Consider the following 23,006-nt stretch of genomic DNA (forward strand, 5'->3'; position numbering starts at 1 on the left):
TAATAGTTGTTACATTCAACAAGTAAGTGTAGAGGAGGTGGGGGGCTTTCATTTTCTACTCGCTCCCACTCTTCTTTCTTTCAGTATTTTGTAAGTTTATTTGGAATTTAAGTTATTTTTAAGTCCAAAGTAAAAACAATGGTGCATCCACAAGATGTCCTGTGATATAGGTCACTAAAAATTATGCCATGGAAGATTCTATAACATTGGAAAACACATGCCAAATGAAAAATGTAGATCTCTACACAGTAAGTACAGACTGCCCACAGTTTTGTACAAAAAAAGATAACATACTTCGGTAAACAAACCAGAATATAGATATTAAAATGTTAACACTATCTCTGAGTATTGGGACAATGATAGCCTTTTCCCCCTTTTTCCAAACATCGCTGTTATTATTATGACATTAATATAATTAAATATATATTCTTTTGATTAAGGAAACAAAAACATTTTTTGGTACACAGTATCAGGCCTTAGGGAAGAATACACGAACACCTGTAGAAACAGATACTCAGTAGACAGAGCAGCATTCTGGGATGCAATGAGGGAACTTCTGATGAAAACAATGCAGCTATGTGAAGGATTTACAAAGCAGTCAAATCACCTTGCTGTAACAGGAAATGGCCTCCTTGTATTTCTCAATTATGTCCTCGGGACTAAGACAGTTCTTAGCACGTCCGATTTCGGCACTGGTGTCGGGATTTATGCCGTTGGTGGTGAGAGCGCCTGCAAGCCGAGAGGGAGAGAAGAAAGGATCTGGAAAAAGATGAAATAATCTTTTGCTTTTTCTGTCTTGTTTCTTTGTCAGTTTAAAAGAAGGGCACAAATAAGGTAAAACTTAAATATTCTCTACTGCAGTTAAAATAATGAAACCATTTTTAAAGCCTTCATAGCTTAGAGACTCCCTATAATAGTCCTACCATCAAAGCATTGTATTAAATATTAATTAACTCAGAATAAGTTTTCCTCCCTGTTGAAACTTTTATTAAAGGACATGAAACGCATTATATGAAAGTAACATGTCCACAATAACTAGCTCCGTCCTGAAGACAATGCAGTTCGCACACATCAGCTCACAGCTTTCAGCCCCCAGGGCACAGGAGACCACACCAGACCCTCAAATGGAGAAAAACAGTATGAAAGCATTTTCAGAGCTGTACAGCACTAAAAAATATATAATTTATAAATACTAGTCTCCTTTCTGCGGCTGTCATTTTCTACGTCTGGCCAACCCGTCAATAAGCAAAACCACCTAATTTCCCTAGACATCAAACTCACACAGGAAAGAGTTCCGGAGAAATTTCCAATTATAGAATGTAACCAGCTACACAGAACTCCGACTGAAAGAAAGATGAAATATTTTTCTGTCATAGAACACTCAAAAAAGTTCTCCCAAGCCTCAGCAGCAGAGGGAGGGCATCTCCTGAGCCCCTTGTTTATCTCCCTGACAGCAAGCGTCCCCCATAAGCCCGTTTCCTCAGGTTAGCGGGGAGGCCCAGACACACAGTGGCTGTCAGCCTCTGTGACTCACGGAAGGCAGGCATCTCCCACCGCCCGCAACTCTCCCACAAGCCCATCTCCTTCCCTGGCTGTCTAACTGGGGCCAGTTTTCCTCACCTGCTCATTTGGTAGTCGGTCACCCCATAAGCTGACTCAAATGCTTTTTGGAACAAGACAGAACAATGAGTGGGTAGATAAATGGGTAAATGGGCAGGTGACAGACAGGCACACAGACCAGGAAACTCCGAGGGAAGGGGAACAAAGGAAATCTCCTATGCGAATCGTCTTCCAGTGAGTGACACAGACCCACAACAGAGAACTATGAAGAGGCAGGTGGCTGAGGGTTTTGTTTCCTGCAGACTTTGTGAAAATCACAGCAAGAGGAGAAGGTAGAACTATAAATAATAAAAGGGCATGCTTGAAAAAATTACTTTTTAAAGAATAGATTCAAATCAACGAGGCCAAATCGACTCAAAACATATTCCACACACACAATCCTTGGATGCTTACAGAATAGAGGCTTCTGCCCCCAAGGCCCCAGGACCCCTGTGGGGCAGCGAGGCCTACAGGGCTTACACGCCAGTACAGCAAAAGCCACGCTGGTTCGCACTTCCAAGGGACCAGAGCCCGTGCTGAGGACTTGCACGCGCGTTCCCACCGACGACGCCAGCAGCTCCCCGGGAAAGGCGCTCCTGGTGTGCCCAGTCCAGCGTGACAGGGAAGGGCTCTTGCCAGCTCTCCAGAGCACAGAGCCGGTGACTCCAGAGCAGGATTCGAACCCGGGCTCACGTCCCAGGCCACTGCACCGCCACGCTTTGTGTTTTCACGTGTACAACACATTTGTTTCTGGATAAAGTAATGCTTTATCTCGTTAACTCTAACCATTTCTATTGCTGCAGCTTTCCTGTCTTCATTGGAGGAAGGGCGGGAAGGGTGGCAAAGGCCCTTCCTTCCCCCTCGTGGCGCCTCCTCCCACCTAAGCAGCCCCGCCAGGGAGCACACGCTCCCTCCGCCTCTAGAGAAAGGGCGCCCCCGACGGCGAGGGCTCACGCGATGACCGGCCCGGCCCCACACCGGCCTCGGGGGCACACGCCACGCGAGTGAGCGTCGGAGCACGTCACACGCGGGAGGACAAAAGCTGGCTGGCGAGGGAGCTTGGAGGGCCAGACGGAGTCGGTTTCGCTCAGTAAAGGATAACAAGCTCTAAGAGTACTAGGATGCGACAGATGTGGTCTTTCCTGACATCCATTAAGCAGGGACAGCCCGCAGGTAACACGAATGTGAACCAGAGAAATGAGGCGTCACCCAGATCCCAGCCTCCGGTCGCAGAAAGGAAACACCCATGCCACAGGCAGGCTGACACCCAGGCTGGGAGAAGGAGAAAGAAAGGGCAAACATAAGAAGAGGGAGAGAAAGAGCTGGGAAAAAACACGATCCCAAGGGCTCTCAGGTGTCCGGCCAACAACGGCTCAGTCACTCGGTCTCGAGAGAGCCGCGGAGTCCCCATCACGAGCAAGACGACACGCAAGGCGCAGACCTGCAAGTCCACAGAGAGAGACACAGCGGAAATAAGAGGGAATAAAGCAGAGACGGATGAGGCGGCAGAAGGCAGGCCACACCATAGAGAAGAGAGCGGCGGGGCTCAGACAGGGCCGCCCCGCGTGGCCAAGGGCCCAGCCACAGCCAGCAGGCTGGCCCCAGACCGGGTTGCTCGTGTCTGCTGTCCCCTGTGACGGGGATACCGGAGCCCCTGCTGCGGGGGACACGGGAAGACAGCAGTGCTGCCAGTCAGGCTGGATGTTAAACTGGACAAACAGATGATAAACTCCTCCAGCAGCTCAAAGACGGGGGCAAAGGCAGACCTGCTAATAAACAGCACTGGGACACTGAGGTGGCCACATGCAGAAGAGAAGATCAGACCCACACCTCACACCAAACACGAAAATGAACTCCAGTGACCTAGGGTCTACATGTAAAACATAAAACCATAAAAGAAGTTCAAAACAGTGAACTCTTCTAAAACCTAGACATAGAGAAAGATTCTCTATGATGCAAATCCAGAAGCAATAAAAAAAAATTAATAAATTCAAAGATGTAAAAATGTAGCAAAATACCATACACAAAGCTCAAACATAAATGATGATCTGAGATAAAATATCTGCAATGTGTATCACAAAGGGCCAATATCCCTAATAGATGTGGAGGTCATTAAAACTGAGAGGGAAAGAAAATGAAAAAGTCAACAAGAAAAAATGAGCAAAAGATATGAGCAGATGATTCATAAAAGAAAAATATAAAAATGGCCTTTCAACATTTAAAAGATGTTCAACTTCACTAATAGTAAGAGATACCATTTCTCACATATCTAATTGGCAAAAATGTAAAAGCTTCACTGCAGGCTCTCCTGGCAAACCTGTGGAGAAAAGGTGCTCTAATGCACTGCTGCTGTGAACACAGATGGCACGACCTACGAGAAGAGGAATTTGGCAAAATCTAATGTATATATATGTTTACCTTCTGACCCAGTAATTCCACCTGTAGAAATCTTTGTGGAAAACACAATTCCAACAATACAAAAATGCACACGTACAAGGTTATTCACTGCAGGATCATTCGTAATTACCAAATACTGGGAACAACTAAAACATCCACACATAAAGGACTCGTTAAACTAAATATGGTACACGCACACAGTGCGCTATGCAGCAGTAAAAATGGACGAGGAAGTCCATAAGCTGATAAGGACTGATTTCCAGGACATGTTGGTAAATGAGACAAAATTATTTTTAAAAGCCAAGTACAAAAGTATATACATAACATGCTACCTTTTACACAAAAACTAGAAATAAGAACATTGATCTACTTATTTTTTAAAACAATAATTAAAAAAAGAAAAACTAGAGAAGCCAGAAACAGATGAGATTAGTTACCTACAAGGAAGAGCAGGTGCAAATGAGGTGGGAGGGACTAGAGAGGAAGCGACACTTCTCTAGGTAGACCTCTTTTTATGTTTTGACTTTTGGAAGTATGTTCATATTTTATACAGTTTTAAAAAATCAATAAAGGTAAGAGAACACTATAATGGCATACAAACAGAAACAAAGGAGCCTAACTAGATTTCAAATAAATAACATAGTTACACTAGGAGAGAGAATTAAAGAATAAACCCAAGCCACTTCTGCTCACAGTGTCTTGAATATTTACCCTTAGTATAAAGACAAAAAGAACCACAAACAATCTCTGAATTCTACTTAGAGGTTTGTTTATACAGTGATATTGGTTGGTAATTCTGAAACTATTCTCTATGTATTGTAGGACTGAGAAAATGAGTAAATACACTGATAAACCTAAGAGCCAGATTTCTCACTGTTGGAGAAAGGAAACATAAATATAAAACAGGGGAAGTCAAGAAAGAACTGGTACTGGGAAGTGGAGTGGAGAGATCAGGATGAACCCAGATAACAGTATGGACATCTCGAAGGGCCTAGAAGCAACAGACCTCAGTAACAACGAGCATATTTGTGCCCGGATCTTGGCTTGTAAATACCACTCTCCAACAGAAGGAACTAGAATGCCTTAGAAAAATGGCTGACTTCAGAGCTGTGATAGGGAAAGTACAAAATGAACCTAAATATCTTGATTCAGAAAGTAAGGAAGTGCTCAAAAAATTATGGGGAACATATCAGAAGGACTCAGGAGCCAGCCTGAGTAGCATCCACAGGCCGAATCTAGCCAACGGGCTACAAAATAAAGAATGACGCAATTAAGTAGAACCCACTGAATAAAGTAAGGATCCATAAGTCCACAGTAATGATGACTGGATGGGTGGGTCGATGGGTAGATGGGTGGAAGGAAGGGAGGAAGAAAGAGACAAAGAGCAGAGAAAGGGATAGCTCTTAGATTAGAATGCTAATGAATAAGTTTGTATAAGGAAGGATGGAGTTAGAAAACCAGCATTTTGCAACCATCATAGTAATAACTGACTCAGATAAAAATGCTCAGTAAATACCAAAACTAGTAGGTGAAAGTTTGATAAGAAACAGGATATTTACAGTCTCAAAGTATATTGCTATAAATTACTTACTAATTTCAAAGAGAAATATAGTAACTTTGCACTGGAGAAACCTAGCAAACCCTACTTTAACCAACAAAGTTATCACCCATAATGAGACAAACCAACATCGTGTGGTTAGTCATATGATGACATCATATGGCCTCCTGATAATAATGCACCTAAGAAACATCACTTATTCTGAGCCCCCCAACCCTGGCAAAATGCATAATCTCATAATCATGAACCAGTTTAGGCAAACCCAAATTGAGGAACATTCTACAAAATAAGTGGTCTGTACTCTTCATCATAAAAAACAAAGAAAGGATGAGAAACTATTCCAGATTAAATGATACTAAAAGACATGGAAACTAGATGCAATGTGTGATCCTGGGCTGGATCCTGGCTCAGAAATATAACTACTATATTGGGACAGTTGCCAGAATTGAGCAGACAAGGGTATTGCATCAGTGTTAAATTTTTTCATTATAATCACTGTACTGTGTTTATGTATGCGAATGACCTTGTCTTCAGGAAATATGCACTGGTGTGATCACCAGGTTTGCACTTACTCTCAAATGGCACCTAAATATATATGCATACACATGGAAATCAAATAATAAAGCAGATGTTAATGGTGAATATGGATGAAGAACATATCAGGGTACTTTTTATACTACTCTTGAAACTTGAAATTTTTGTTAACTTTTAAGTTATATCAAAATCAAAAGTAAAAAAAACAAATCGGGATTCTGGTCAGTTCAATTACAAAGCAAGTCTATTAAAATCGGGAGGTGTTTCAGTAGACACAAGAGCACCAAGACATATACAATTGGGAATATAAGTGAAGATAGAGAAGATAAATTACAAACTAAGATCATAAGCCACAGGCAGAGTGGTCATTCTTCCACTCACAACACCCACTGTGCCCCTCCTGCACATGAGGTGCCAGGGCTGGGCCCTGGGAATGTGGGGTCACAGCAGTGTGCACTGCAGTAAGGAAGTCATAAAGCACCATGATCGCTGCCACACCCCTAATAAAGAACCAAGTCTAGTAAAAGGGTTTTTTTCCCCAAGGAAACAGAAGTCCTGGAATAAGACTGGACATACATCCTCAAAAGAATTAAAGAGGAATCAACCCAGGAAGAAATACTGGAGGAGTTGTGGTGTTAAGCAGGCTGAAAGAAGATGGAGGAAAATCCTATAGCAGAAATAAAATAAGAACAGAGTATTTCAGCAAGTAGGCCTAGCATGCATCTACAGAGCATTCCACCCAACCCAGCAACAGCAGAATATGTGCTCTTGTCAGGTGTACATGGAACACTCCCCAGGACAGACCACATGCTAGATCATAAAACGTATCTCAAAAAATTTAAATCAACTGAAATCACACAAAGTATGTTCTCTGACTATAACAGAATTATATTAGAAACCAACCACAGAAGGAAATTTGGGGAATTCACCAATATTTACAAATTTAATAGCATACACCTATATAACCAACTCATCCAAAGAAATCACAAGCAAAATCAGAATATACTTTGTGCTGAGTGAAAAGCACAATATATCAAAAATAGGATTAGGCAAAAGCAGTGCTTAGAGGGATATTTATAGCTATAAATACCCACTTTTTAAAAATCTCAGGTCAATAACCTAAGAAACTAGAAAAAGAACAGCAAACTAAGTTCAAAGCAAGCAGAAGGAAGGAAATAATAAAGATTATTGAAGCAAAAATAAATGAAATCGGTATTTTTTTTAAATAGAGAAAAATCAACAAAACCAGAAGGTGATTCTTTAAAATACAGATCAGTAAGATCGACAAACTGGCCAAGAAAAAAAAGACAGAAGTCTCAAAATACTAAAATCTGCGCTGAAAGAAATGACATTACTACCAACCTTACAGAAATGAAAAGGATTATAAGGGAATACTATGAACAATTACATGTCAATAAATTATATAACCTAGATGAAATAACCAACTCCTAGAAAGACACAAACTACCAAACAAACTGAAGAAACAGAAAAACTGAATAGACCCATAACAATTAAGAGACTGGATCAGCAATCAAAAATTTTCCCACAAAGAAAAGCCCATGTTCAATGGTTCCACTGGTGAATTCTACCAAATGTTTCAGAATTAACATGAATTCTTCACAAATTCTTCCCAAAAATATAAGAGGAAGGAACACTAACCAAATCATTCTATTAGTCCAATATTGCCCTGATACCAAAACCAGAAAAAGACATCAAAACAAAAGATAACACAGCCCAAAATCTCTTATGAATATAGATGCAGAAATCCTCAATAAAATACTAGCAAACTGAATCCAGTAACATATAAGGTGATTATACAATGTGACCAAGTGCTATTAATCTCAAGAATGCAAGATTGGTTTAATATACAAAAATCAATTAATATAATACACCATATCAGTAGAATAAAGTACAAAAACCATATAATCATCTCCGTAGGTATAAAAAAAGCATTTGACAAAATCAACACCCTTTGAAGATAAAAACACTGAACAAATTAAGAATAGAAGAGAACGTTCTTATTATAACAAGAAATGAAAACACTGAACAAATTAGGAATAGAAGAGAATGTTCTTATTATAACAAGAAATGCCTATGAAAAATCTACAGCTATTATCATACTTAATGGTAAAAGACTAAATGCTTTCCCCCTAAGATAAGGAGTAAGATAAAGATGTCCTCTCTCACCATTTCTATTCATCAAGAAACTGGAAGTTACAGCTACAATTAGACAAGAAATTAAATAAAACTCATCTAGGTTGGAAAGGAAAATGCAAAACTATTTCTATTCTTAGATGGCATGATCTTGCATACAGAAAATCCTAAGGAATCCAGTAAAAAGCTATTAGCCCTAAAAAAGTTCAGAAAGGTTGCAGGACATAAGATCAATATACAAAATTAATTGTATTTCTGTACACTTGCAATGAACAATCTGAAAATGATATTTAGAAAACCATTCCACTTGCAATAGCATCAAAAATAATAAAATACTCAGGAATAAATTCAATTTAAAAAAGTATAAAATGATATTCTGAAAACACAAAACATTGTTGAAAAAAATTAAAGAAGACCTAAATAAATGGAAACACATACCATTAGGCCAATATTCTATTCATGGCCTAGGAGACTTAATGTTCTTAAAATGGCAATACTCAGTGTAATCTCTATCAAAATCACAGCTGGGTTCTTTGTAGAAATTGACTAGCTGATCCTAAAATTCATATGGAAATTCAAGGGAACCATAATATAACCAAAACAAGTTTGAAAAAAAAGAACAAAGTTGGAAGACTTACCCTTCCTGATTTCAAAACTTACAACTTATCTCTAGATAAGGAGATTATAAGTGATTTTTAAATTTATTTATTTTGCCTATCTTTATTTTCTAAATTCTCTATAATGAACATGACTTTTACAATAAGGAATAGGTAATTTAAAAAATATGAATACCTACTCATTGAAAAAAGTATTAATTATAAAGAGGTAAATAAATACCTAGTGAAAAATAACTACAGTTAACCCTTGAACAATACAGGGGTTAGGGATGCTGACCCCTCCACATAGTAAAAAATCCATGTATAACTTCTGACTCCCAAAAAAACTTAACTACTAATAGCCTACTGTTGACAAGAAGCCTCACCGATAACACAGTCAATTAACACATTTTGTATACTATATGAATCACATATTGTATTCTTAAAATAAAGTAAGCTAGAGAAAGAAAAATTTTTCAAATGTCACAAGTCTCCAAAATTTTCCAATATATTTATTGAAGAAAATCCACATATAAGTGGACACAGCAGTTCAACCCATATTGTTGAAGGGTCAGCTATACTTACAAACAAGGTGCATTTAAGTTTTTCATAAATTGAAAACTTAACAGTATAAACACATCAAGTTTCTAGGAAAATTTAAGTAAATTAAAACAATTCATTTTCAAAACTCTAACTGAAAAATGAAAACTCAAGAAATGAAGGAAAATCATATTTGATAGGCAATGTCAAACACATAGAGAGGAAAGGCCTAGAAATCAGTTATAACTCTGACACTAACTCAGTATAATGAGAGGAAAATCTTCTCTTAGGAGACAGTGGAATTCTGTGCATAAGACAGGATAAACTCTGTACAAACTGCACCAAAGTGATGATTTTTTAAATTGGATTCTAAAGTTAGAACATTGTTGAAGAGCCACAAAAATGCTCTGAATAACACATAAAAATATATATGTAGGAAGTCTGCCCCCATGTCACATATAAGCAAATTTATTTTTGTTTACTCAGGGCACTAATTAATTTAACCAAGGCAGAATATTTTAATTAAGGCAAATAATCAACATTACACTTCTCTTGTCAAATCTAGTTAATGAATTGACTCTGCTATGTAACCATAAAGTGTCTAAGACCAATCTAAAATCAGATGAAAATAACTTCATATGGTCTATGGAACTCTTCTCAAAGTTCCAGGCATCAAAACAGATCTGAGAGGTATTTCTATAATATCTTTTCCTTGTGAAATGAACTACAGGTACCGCTGTCAAAATTCTGTCACTACAGATGATGACTCATGAACACCACGTTCTAACTAAACTGCTGGACAAAAGGCACTGTAGACACTATGAGCAAATGAAATATAAAGAAGACAATGACCCTATTCTGGGAGACCTACAATCTATTTCAACACAGGGTTTTTATGTCATTGGTTAGCGAAATGAAATCAGCCAAATGCTTTCTCTGAACATTCTGTAGTCATGACTCTACTTTGAATGCAACGACCAGGAAAGACTACAGCATGACTTCGTCAGGTCCGTCAGCAATGATCCCCACTGGAGGGTGAGCAGTGCAGAAACCCCCGGATTGCAATGCTTCCACCTACACTACACCTGAAAAAACCTACCTTGAGCTCTCCAAGGTAAACAAAGAGGAGAGGTCGCCAATGAGGAAGACACCTGGTAAGAAATCAAATAGGCAAAGAGCAGAGATGATTCCTATAGAAAGGATTAAGTGTAGTAGCTAAGAGAAAAGACACCGGGGACAAACTCATGGGTTTCAAATCCCACACCACCACTTACTAGCTGTGATCTTGAGCAAGTCATGAACTTTTCTGCATCTCAGTTTTCTCATCTAGAGTCTGGGGATAACACAATAACTATTTCCTAAAATTGTTATAAGAATTAAATTGCTTTATATGTAAAATTTATATGAAATACCAATGATCTCAGACATGCTACCAAAAAGACAAGCAACAAAGAAAACATAAACTGGACTTCATCAAAATTTGAAATTCAAATGCTTCAAAGGTTATCATCAAGAAAGTGAAAAAACACACAGAATAGGAAAAAAAATGTTGCAAATCATAAATCTGATAAGGGTGTTGCATCCAGACTAAAAAAGAACACGTACCACTCACTAAGAAAAAGACAAATAACTCAAATAAAAAATAGATAAAGGAGCAGAATGAACATTTTTCCAAAGAAAACATACAAATGGTCAATAAGCACAATGAAAAGATGGTCAGTGAAATCAAATCAAAACTACAGTGCTTTACCAGTTCATACTCACTAGAATGGCTTTAGTCAAAAAGATAACAGCAAATGTTGACAAGGATGTAGAGAAACTGGAACTCTCAAACACTGCTGCCAAGAATGTGAAAGGGAGCAACATTTTGAAAAACAACCTGCAGTTCCTCAAAAAGTTAAACATTGAGTTGCTATATAACCTAGCAAATCCACTTCCTAGGCATATACATGAGAGAACTGAAACATATGTCCACACAAACACACACTAACAGCACCATTAATAATAATAGCCAAAAAGTAGAAACAACCCAAATGTCCATCAACTGATGAGTGGGTAAATAAAAAGTGGTATATCCATACATTGTGATATTCAGCAATAAAAACAAACGAGGTAAAAGAAGAACAAATGAGGCCCAAAGTCAGTAGAAGAAGGGACATAATAAAGATTAGAGCACAAATAAATAAAATCGAGAAGAATAAAACAACAGGAAGAATCAATGAAATCAGGAGGTGGTTCTTTAAGAAAACAAACAAAATAGATAAACCCTAGCCAGACTTATCAAGAAAAAAAGAGAGTCTACACACAGAAACAGAATCACCAATAGGGAAAAATCACTATGGACACCACAGAAATACAAAGAGTTATTAGAGAATACTATGAAAAATTTTATGCTAATGAACTGGATAACCTAGAAGAAATGGACAACCTTCAAGAAAAATACAACCTTCCAAGGCTGACCAAGGAAGAAACAGAAAATCTAAACAGACCGATTACCAGCAACGAAATTGAATCGGTAATCAAAAAACTACCTAAGAACAAAACCCAGGGACCAGATGGCTTCAACACTGTATTGTATCAAACATTTAGTGAAGACCTAATATCCATCCTCCTTAAAGTTTTCCAAAAGTAGAAGAAGAGGGAATACTTCCAAACTCATTCTATGAGGCCAGCTAACTCTAATACCAAAACCAGGCAAAGACACCATAAAAAAAGAAAACTACAGACCAATATCCCTTAAGAAAATAGATGCAAAAATACTCAACAAAATATTAGCAAACCGAATTCAAAAATACATCAAAAGGATCATACACCATGATCAAGTGGGATTCATCCCAGGGATGCAAGGATGGTACAACATTCGAAAATCCATCAACATCATCCACCACATCAACAAAAAAGACAAAGACCACATGATCGTCTCCATAGATGCTGAAAAAGTATCTGACAAAATTCAACATCCATTTATGATAAAAACTCTCAACAAAATGGGTGTAGAGGGCAAGTACCTCAACATAATAAAGGCCATATATGATAAGCCCACAGCCAACATTATACTTAACAACGAAAAGCTGAAAACCTTTCCTTTAAGATCGGGAACAAGACAGGGATGCCCACTCTCTCCACTTTTATTCAACATAGTTCTGGAGGTCCTCACCACGGCAATCAGACAGCACAAAGAAATAAAGGGCATCCAGGTTGGTAAGGAAGAAGTTAAACTGTCCCTGTTTGCAGATGACATGATAGTGTACATAAAAAACCCTAAAGATTCCACTCCAAAACTACTAGATCTAATATCTGAATTTAGCAAAGTTGGGGGATACAAAATTAATACACAGAAATCTGTTGCATTCCTATACACTAATGATAAATGAGCAGAAAGAGAAATCAGGAAAACAATTCCATTCACAATTGCATCAAAAAGAATAAACTACCTAGGAATAAACCTAACCAAGGAAGTGAAAGACCTATACCCTGAAAACTACAAGACACTCATGAGAGAAATTAAAGAGGACACTAACAAATGGAAACTCATCCCATGCTCTTGGTTAGGAAGAATTAATATCATCAAAACGGCCATCCTGCCCAAAGCAATATACAGATTTGATGCAATCCCTATCAAATTACCAACAACATTCTTCAACAAACTAGAACAAATAGTTCAAAAATTCATATGGAAACACCAAAGACTCCGAATAGCCAAAGCAATCCTGAGAAGGAAGAATAAAATGGGAGGGATCTCGCTCCCCAACTTCAAGCTCTACTACAAAGCCACAGTAATCAAGACAATTTGGTACTGGCACAAGAACAGAGCCACAGACCAGTGGAACAGAATAGAGACTCCAGACATTAACCCAAACATATATGGTCAATTAATATACAATACAGGAGCCGTGGACAAAGAACGGGGAAATGACAGCCTCTTCAACACCTGGTGTTGGCAAACTGGACAGCTACATGCAAGAGAATGAAACTGGATCACTGTCTAACCCCATACACAAAAGTAAACTTGAAATGGATCAAAGACCTGAATGTAAGTCATGAAACCATAAAACTCTTAGAAAAAAATATAGGCAAAAATCTCTTGGACATAAACATGAGCAACTTTTTCATGAACATATCTCCCCAGGCAAGGGAAACAAAAGCAAAAATGAACAAGTGGGACTATATCAAGCTGAAAAGCTTCTGTACAGCAAAGGACACCATGAATAGAACAAAAAGGTACCCTACAGTATGGGAGAATATATTCATAAATGACAGATCTGATAAGGGATTGACATCCAAAATATATAAAGAGCTCACACACCTCAACAAACAAAAAGCAAATAATCCAATTTAAAAATGGGCAGAGGATCTGAACAGACAGTTCTCCAAAGAAGAAATTCAGATGGCCAACAGGCACATGAAAAGATGCTCCACATCACTAGTCATCAGAGAAATGCAAATTAAAACCACAATGAGATATCACCTCACACCAGTAAGGATGGCCACCATCTAAAAGACAAACAACAAATGTTGGTGAGGATGTGGAGAAAGGGGAACCCTCCTACACTGCTGGTGGGAATATAAATTAGTTCAACCACTGTGGAAAGCAGTATGGAGGTTCCTCAAAAAACTAAAAATAGAAATACCATTTGACCCAGGAATTCCACTCCTAGGAATTACCCTAAGAATGCAGCAGCCCAGTTTGAAAAAGATATATGCACCCCTATGTTTATCGCAGCACTATTTACAATAGCCAAGATATGGAAGCAACCTAAGTGTCCATCAGTAGATGAATGGATAAGAAGATGTGGTACATATACACAGTAGAATATTATTCAGCCATAAGAAGAAAACAGATCCTACCACTTGCAACAACATGGATGGAGCTAGAGGATATTATGCTCAGTGAAATAAGCCAGGCAGAGAAAGACAAGTACCAAATGATTTCACTCATATGTGGAATATAAGAACAAAGAAAAAACTGAAGGAACAAAACAGCAGCAGAATCACAGAACCCAAGAATGGACTAACAGTTACCAAAGGGAAAGGGACCTGGGGGGGATGGGTGGGAAGGGAGGGACAAGGGGGAAAAGGGGGCATTACTATTAGCAGACACAATGTGGGGGGGGCACAGGGAAGGCTGTACAACACAGAGAAGGCAAGCAGTGATTCTGTAGCATCTTACTATGCTGATGGACAGTGACTATAATGGAGTATATGGGGGGGACTTGATGATGGGGGGAGTCTAGTAACCATAATGTTGCTCATGTAATTGTAGATTAATGGTACCAACATTTTAAAAAATAAAAGCTATAATGCAAATTATTTTAAAAAATAAAATAAAAGCACCTTGAAACACTGCCTTCATGTAGCAAATACAAACTGCTAACTTCTATTACAGAGAGAAGAAAATCCCCTCAACATGAAATCAGGAAAGCAAATTCGAATTAACTGAAATGGTCCAAAAGATCGTTTTATTTGGAACAGTTGCTGAATGTATAGGAAATGTTCAGAAAAGCCAGGAAGAAAGAGTTTGTCACCACGAAGTATTCTGTTTCAAACAAAGACCTGGGCTTGGAATGACTGGATGTGTGGTTCTCAAAGCAAGCACAGGAGCAGGGCCCAAGGACTGCCAAACCCCTTTCTTTCTGGCCTTCGAAATGGTTGTCGGAAAAGCAGGCAGCAAAAAATATGAGAGTTTGCTTATAACCATTTAAAAATTCAAAAATAAAATGAAGGCGATGCAATTTTGTGAAAACTTCCCATGCACCGGTTTGCTATGGGGATGAACAATTTTATAATCACTGTTCAGACTCAGACACTCAGGAGTATCTTACCACATTGCTTCTGGAAGTTGTGAAGAGATTCCCTCCCAACACATTTGCCACTGACACATGTGCCAGGTTTCAAGAGCAGAGAGGAGGCTCAGGCCTTGGTAAGTGAAGAAAAGGCTGTAGTCAGCCCCAGCACAAAGGCCCCTGGGAGCAGAGGCCGGCAGGTACGAGTGGCAGGAGCCAATCTGTACTTGCTCTCCCACAGCTAACCTAATAGAGGTCAAGTCCACTTTTTTCTAAATCGGGACCATTATAGAAGATGCCCTCAGACACCAAGCGCTAGTTTCCGCAGCCTCTCCAGCCAGTTTCAACGTCTAGGGCAGAGTCCTGACATACCCCTGAACAAAGCCCTCCCAGAACTGGCCTCGCCTTTACTCCCAGCACTCTAAAACTCAGCTCCATCTCTACACAACCTTATTCTGAAAAGTTTCCAAAACAAAAAATACATATTCTTTCTTTATCTCAACAAATGACTGGTTTTCTGGTTTTCTAATAGCTCTAAACTACTACTTCGTACAAGCATCCAATTCTGCAAGGGAAGTAAGTGGTCGACATGCTGAAATGCAGTACTCTCCATCAGTACTCCCCTCCATCAGTACTCTCCTCCATCAGTACTCTCCTCCATCAGTACTTTCCATCAGGCATACCCAGCAGAATGGGCTCAATTACCAATTAATTGTTCATCAGTTTCAGCCAGGGGTAGGAGGTGGGGATAGGGGTGTAGTGGGGAAGCAGGGGTGCGGATGAGGGTGGCATTCATTTCCTCAGTCTACCCTTGATTGTCTTCTCATCAGCAACTCACCTCTCCTCAAAACATTTTCCATCCTCTATACTGTCCATAAACCCTACCTGAGAAACTGTCATGAAACATGAAAAGAAAGCATTCAACACAAATGTTAAGACAAAATTCTGCAAAACTTGGAGCAATTTCATTTCAGATTCAAGGCACACAGTGAGAAGAAAGTAAATGTGTTCATCACAAAGCATGTGTAAGCATGGCTATCTGGTTTCTAGTCTTCAAATGAAGGAAGTTTTTCATTTTTTATTTACCTTTTGCCATGGTTTCTGATTAACCCAGAAAATAATAGACCTCATTATGAAATAATTAAGCATTGCCATAAAAAAGATTTTGCTATGAAATCACAGAGGTGTTAAGAGGGGAAAGGAAAATCTACCTCTGTAAAAAACAAAAAATACCCAATTTATTTCCCTGTTAACAACACATATACAAAATGCAGTAGAGAATTCAATTTCAAGTTGAGAAGAGCATAAACCGCAGGATCAGAGCAGTCATTATGTGAATAAATTCAAAATTAACTGGACAAGCATGCTCAATGCATTCAAAGAACTTGAAATCACTGTAAATCATTCACTTAACCATGCTAGAGGAAGAATCTTCCTCTCCAACAGACAACATAAATCAGCAGGGTGCCCCGCCAAACAAGGACCAAACAATAATCAGGTTTTTAACAGTTCTGATTTAAAGTTACTTAAATCAGAATGTCCCAAAGATCACAAACCAGAAATTTTAGCCATTCATTCACCCCACTATGAAACAAGCACTTTAAAAAAAGTAACCAAAAGAAACTGAGCACACAGATCATGTACCTGGGTCAATGAGAACTTCTTGTGCCCCTGGAAGAAAGAACAGATTAGGGTCTTTTATTTGGAAAACAAAACTACTTTTAAAGATAACTACAAATCACATTGTATAATTCACACAGCCTTGACAAACCTGAGACACTTATGTCTGATCAGAAAAGCAGTTCTAAATAACATATGTTATAGGCTCAGTGCCTTTTCATTTTAGAAGGGAAAAAAAAGCTAACAATACTCGTATCCTGCCCAAATGGCCAAGTATCTTCCCCACTTTCTAAGCTCGTGCTCCCCAAATTTCCTTAAAAGTATGAGAATTTCTTAGTCCCACAAACAAGTCCAATGACAAAGGAATATTCACTTATTTGTGCAAATATATGCCCACATCTTAAAATGGAGGGGAAAGGTGTCAGAAGGCTCTATGAAACTTATCCCTACCCTCCCAGAATCTCTGTCTCTCTGTCACACACACACACACACACACACACACACACAGACACACACACACACAGACACACACAAACTGAATTACTGAACACTTCATGAGCTAACATTTCCAAACTTTTAGAAGGTAGTTAGTAAAATATGAGCCAGTTAACTTCATTATTATCAAGAAGCTTTTGAAAGCCTTATCTGCCAAACTATCCAGATATCAGTGAGATCCAGTTAGCCTTCTCTGTAGAATGCAATTTCCCATGATGGCAAGACACCCTAAGAAGCACTGGCTTTAGGAGTCGTGTTTATCATTACCTAGGATCATTTTTAAACAAATTAACAAACATAAAAAGGGGATGTCCCAGTAACATACATTCTTCTTGAAATAGCGTATCTATTCAATTGTCTATATAGAAACTAGGTCACTATATAAAGAATAGCCCTATTTAAGAGGTATTTTGTATATTGCAATCTCTATGTTTAAATCCAGACTAAAAATCGCTGCAATCTAGAAGCCATGGTTTTGAGGGACAGAGGCTTCCTGCCGAATACCAGCCGCACAGCAGGTGTAATGTCTCACCAGCATCATGCACGGTTCCCAGAGCCAACCCAAGAGCGGACAGGCCCTGGGCCTGCCTGTGGGCCGGAGGCTGAAGCCCAAGGGGCACCCCCAAGCCCATGACCTGAACTGACAGGCCTGCGCTCAGGAGATTCCAAGCTCCACAGAACCCTGGGGAATTCTGGGTTTCCAGATAACCCTACAAACGTTTTGTTCAGTGAAAAAACCCAGTCAAATACATCACACTGGGCCATATTGTTTAAGTAGGAAGTATGACTGAAGCGTGTTCAGTGCCGCAGAGTCATCGGTGACCTGGCTTCCCAGCGCATCTGTGATGAACCGGGGCCCCCTCTACAAAGTGCACTCATATTTCAGAGCTTTAAAGTTGTTTTATTCATTTTGTAAAAATCTTTGTCTCATGCCTCACATGGGCAGTCGGCTACCCCTTCTCCCTGGTGTGGACACGAGACAACCCCTCTATGCCTTTTAAATTCTCATCTTCTAAGTCATTGTGGGACTGTCGTATGGCCCAGATCACTTCTCCAAACAGCAAAAAAAAGCTCAACCACAAAAAATGGACAGCTTCTTACCGAATGGACTTCCACATCTAATTGGACTTCCTGGAAGTGCTTCTCTTTTATTAAACTCACTTGCAGGTACTTAATAGTTTTCTGATCGGTATTAGTAACATGCAGACTTTGGTACCTGATTACCTGGCCTACTCAAAAGACTTCTCGTCTTCTGTGGGTGGGCAGGTGGGGGAAAATAATTGGTGCTGTTTGAAGAAATCACTCAGTGAGAAAAAGAGGTATCCTCCACCCAGGTCTCCCTGGGCAGAAGTTTCTCCACGTGCTCAGAAATGTGCTTGTCGGCATCATCAGCCCCCAGTGGACTGATTTCACATTAACCAAACTCATGAGAGACTAATGTAAGAAAACTGGTGGTTGGACTATTAGTACACAGGAGACATAAAGTGATCAATCGGACCAAAATACTAGAGTTCAGCAGTCAGTACGTTTCCCCCTCAAGGGCCCAGTCTGCAGGGGATCACGCAGCAGGCACTGGAACACAGCAAGAGGGGTTTCCTAGATGAACTCGATGGAGTGACTTCCTGTTTCAGGGGCAGGCCTGCTGCCTAGACAAGCATCAGTGCTGACCATGGTGCTCTGCCCATGGACAGCGGCCGAGACACCACGGCCGGCCCTCGCATAGCTCTCCCTGCCCACTCCTTCTGGGCTGGCCAAGTCCTGACCAACACACAGATGCACGCGGAGAGCAACAGACAGGCTGGCACCTCTAAACGCCTGAAGCCCGTCTCTGGGAGCCAAGCCAGACGGGCGGGTCCGGACCCCAGCTCTGCCACTTACCAGCTCTGGGGGCTCGGTCAGGTCTCCCTCTCTGTGCCTCAAGCTCCTCATCTGCGCAAGTGGGATGATAATCAAACCTACTCTGCTGGGTTGTTGTGAGGATGAAAGGATTACACCCGTTTTATGTAAAACACTTTGAATAGCGTATAGTGCGTTTTAATTGCTCAGCAAATGGTGACATATTAAGGTGATTTTACAAACCTCTGTTCTAATCATCTTTTGTATTTCCTTATTTTCCTATTTACAGATTTTTGGGGGGCATCCTTCCATTCCACCCCATGACTTGTTCAAAGTGGGGGCAAGGGGACACCTCCCCCCTGCTCCGGTTTCCACGGTGAAGGTCTGCCCTCAACACCCCTGCGGGGGCCCAGGTGACCGAGGCGCCCGTGAGCCCAGGGGTCTGGGCGACTAGCCCGGCGCGGGAAGCCCTTCTTCCTCCTCCCTCGGGTGCCGGCCACCCTTGGGCAGCACCCGGGGTGCTCGGTCCAGGCCCGGAGGACGCAGGGGGGAGGCCTACTGGGCGCGGGGCTGCCCGAGAGCCGGGAAGCGCGTCCAGCTTGGGAACACAGCACCGAGACGCCCCTTCCTGCGCCCTAAGGCCCGCGAAGCACGAGGCTCCATCTCCGCCCGCCTGCCGTCTGTCTGTCTCCTCTCCCAGACGGCCGACCTCAAAGTACCAGTGCGATACGGGGCGCCCTGAAGCCCCACCAAATACTGATCAGCACATGCTCCTCCGGCTTCGGGGGGGTTCGGGGGGCTACGAGACGGCCCTGCCTCTAATGCCGCTGCTAAATTGTGAGGATAGGGACCACTGACCCTCCTCGGACCTTTCACTCATTTCCTAACTGGATCATTCTTCATAAAACCATACTTCCCTATTTTAATTCCTTAGTAATTGCCAAGGACTATAAAACAATGGTGGTTTATAGCTAGAATTTGTGAGATGTTTTAGGAGGTAACTTCTGTGCTGAACACTGCATATGATTTCTCTGCAATCCTCACAAATCTGCAGAGCAGCTATTAGCTCCCTCATTTCACAAATGAGGAGAGACTCGGGCGACGGACTCAAGCCCCAGGGCCGAGCAGTGGCCTGGACACTGGGACCCACGTCACAAGCCGGGCCCTTTCCACACCCCGAGTCAGCGCCCACGGACAGACGGGGCGGAGGGGCAGCACTGGGGAGCGGCCGTGGGGCGGCCCTCGGGGGCCCCAGGGCCGGTGTCCGCCTTCCTGACGGAACCGCGCTGGCTGGTTTCTAACACTGGAAGAAAAGTCCAATTTCACCATTTGTTCCAACAGCACCTCTGAAATTTGCACACTGAGATGACAGAATAAAAGTAAGATATACCTAGAAGGCTCTTCCAGGTATCCAGACACAATAGACATGGTGCTATTCTGAAGCATTAAACAAAGAAATTAAATAAGAAGGAACGCTGTTTAAGTCTTCTTTCACAAACAGGAAAACTGACTTTTAAAAAGTGCAACAGCGCCACCTATGGCCAAAGCAAGGCTTCCCAAGATGCTGGGAAAGATGAACAAAAAATTGCCTGCAGAATAAATAATTGATCTGAAAGGTTTTTAAAAATAGGATGCTCAGAGACCTTAACCAAAAGCTCAGCTAGCACATACCAAATTCTGCTTCAGGGAAGGGGGCGGTTTTCAGTACTTAATTTGAAATCTTTAACACTCCTGAATACAAACAAAAGACATAGGCTCATGGAAACTAATGGTGGAAGAAGGACCCTCGGGCGCGCTGGTCCGGCCCCTCCACCTCACAGACAGGGGAGACCGAGACCCAGGAAATCCGTCCTGGCCATCAGCAGCTAAGCTGACCCCTGGTCCTCGTGTCTTGCACTATGCCAAAACCAACAGATCCATACCAGCCCTGTATTTATAAAAGTCACGTCTGCCTTTTTCCAACAGCACGTAGTCTACACATCTTACAAAATATTTCCCAAAGAGCTGGTAAACTATAAATCATGCAATTTTGTTGAAATACCAAAACATTTATTTACATACTAAAACAGCATGAGTCCCCTTTTATTCCCTCTATAAAGGAAAAGATGTCAAGCCAACATTGTGATTTTTTTTAACCTATTAAGGGTACAGAAAAAAATGAAAATTTTCTTCAATCACAAAACAGAAAGCCTTATTTCCTGAAAATAGTTCAGTATCAATTTTCCTAAACTTAATGGCAATGGTCAAACTCCTAGTAATTTAAAGGTTTTAGTGGATGATTACATGGCAATATTAATCCTGGCTTGTAAAAATATATATTCTGTACAAATGATCTATAAATTCTTTAGCTTAAGGCAATTTAACTATTCCCTATCTTACTAGAATGACACAGATTTCATCAAAACTTCACACTGCACTAAAAAAGAAGTAACTGAGCCCTCACCCCTTTAAATCATATTAATTTCTATCACATGCATGTGCATATTGAATATACATCAGAAATACATCACCCTCCTCATATCTGAAGTCAACACTTCTGAACAACCTTTGTCACTGTGACAGCATGTTTATTTTTTATAAACACCTCGTAGGTGCTTTGTATGCAGGATCCCTAATCCCTCAGTCATACAAGGCAAATAGCATTATTTGAATTTCACAAATAAGGAAATAAACTCAGGTCATAAAAAATAAGGCTGACAATACCAATCCCACAAAACTTACCTATCCATCATCAGGAAAGAAGACCACAGATTTTTACTTCCTCTCAACATTCCCTAAATTAATCTTGTCTTCCATACTGAAGACTACAGAACTCCAAGTCAGCCTTTATAACCTTTCCTCCCAACAAGCATCACTAGAGAACGACAAGCAATAAGCCACTAGCAATGGCTGGATTTGTGAAACCCATTTCTCTTTTGCACTGTAATCATTTTTGATGGTGCTTTTAGTGTTTACAGAGTTAAAAAACGTTAACTTGTTAGGTGGTTGGCCAAGAACAAACCATTGGTGAAAATGTACAATTTTCCTCTGCCATTCCGTCTTACATCCTCACTGCCACCTCTTCTTTTAAGGCCTCATTAGGCTGAGATGACTAAAATGTGTCACTTCCAAACTCACAGAAGTTCAGGAAACCAGTCCATGGGAGGCTGATTAGTGGAGCAATTAAGAATACATGATGTGCAGTCAAACCAACCCGGGTTCAAGTCCCAAGCGTGCCACTCTCCAGCCGCATGATTTGGAGGGAGTGACTTGGTCTCCCTGGACCTCTGTCCCTCTGCTCACAGAGGGGATTCTGGCCCCTCCCCTCAAACGCCTGCAGGGAGGTGCTGGATAATTCATAGCTACTTTGATCACTATGGTATGATGATAATTACTATTAATAAATTAAGATAGACAAAAAGTAGAAATAACCTTACAGGAGAAATAGTTCATTTTGGGTGGATTACAGAAAGTCCTAGTGATTTTTTAATAAACCAAGGTTTGTCCACTAATTATAGACTTACAGGTCCATATGCAAATTTCCAGATAAGAGGAATTAGTGGCCTCTAACCTTTGAATACTAAGAAAGTTTTTTAAACATTAAAAGGAGAATTAAAGCAAAAAGAGGTAAAGACTACAGAATGTTTCTGAAACTATGATAACTCAGTTTTAAGAGGGAAAAAAATTCCTTTTTCTCAGAGGAAATCTACTTGAAAACTAGGCAATTGGATTGGAGATGTCTAGAATGTTTTCACATTATTCATGAATTCATATGACCAAGTCTTAAACTGTTTGATAACCAAGAACAGTAATACTGAGCATGATGGCTGCTAACACCTTCCAAGCACTGGGGGGGCCCTTTCTACATGTATCTCATTCAACCTTTGCAAGACCCTCTGAGGCAAGTGTCTTCCC

General features: G+C 40.5%; 1 protein-coding gene across 9 annotated transcripts in view; it reads right to left on the reverse strand.

Moving 5' to 3' along the window:
- The window catches only part of TRAPPC9 (trafficking protein particle complex subunit 9), a 615,203-nt gene that overhangs the window by 562,315 nt on the left and 29,882 nt on the right, over positions 1 to 23,006 (reverse strand). For 6 of the 9 annotated variants that reach the window (XM_057497647.1, XM_057497644.1, XM_057497645.1 and 3 more), the window contains 2 exons: positions 16,806 to 16,832; positions 608 to 759 (listed from right to left, as the gene is read on the reverse strand). In XM_057497647.1, the coding sequence (XP_057353630.1) occupies positions 608 to 759; positions 16,806 to 16,832 (179 nt within the window). The remainder of the gene's footprint in view (positions 1 to 607; positions 760 to 16,805; positions 16,833 to 23,006) is intronic. The other 3 variants (XM_036923122.2, XM_036923132.2, XM_057497642.1) reach the window with 3 other exon arrangements.

This window comes from Manis pentadactyla, chromosome 3 (genome assembly GCF_030020395.1).
Source record: "Manis pentadactyla isolate mManPen7 chromosome 3, mManPen7.hap1, whole genome shotgun sequence".
Classification (NCBI taxonomy): Eukaryota; Metazoa; Chordata; class Mammalia; order Pholidota; family Manidae; genus Manis; species Manis pentadactyla.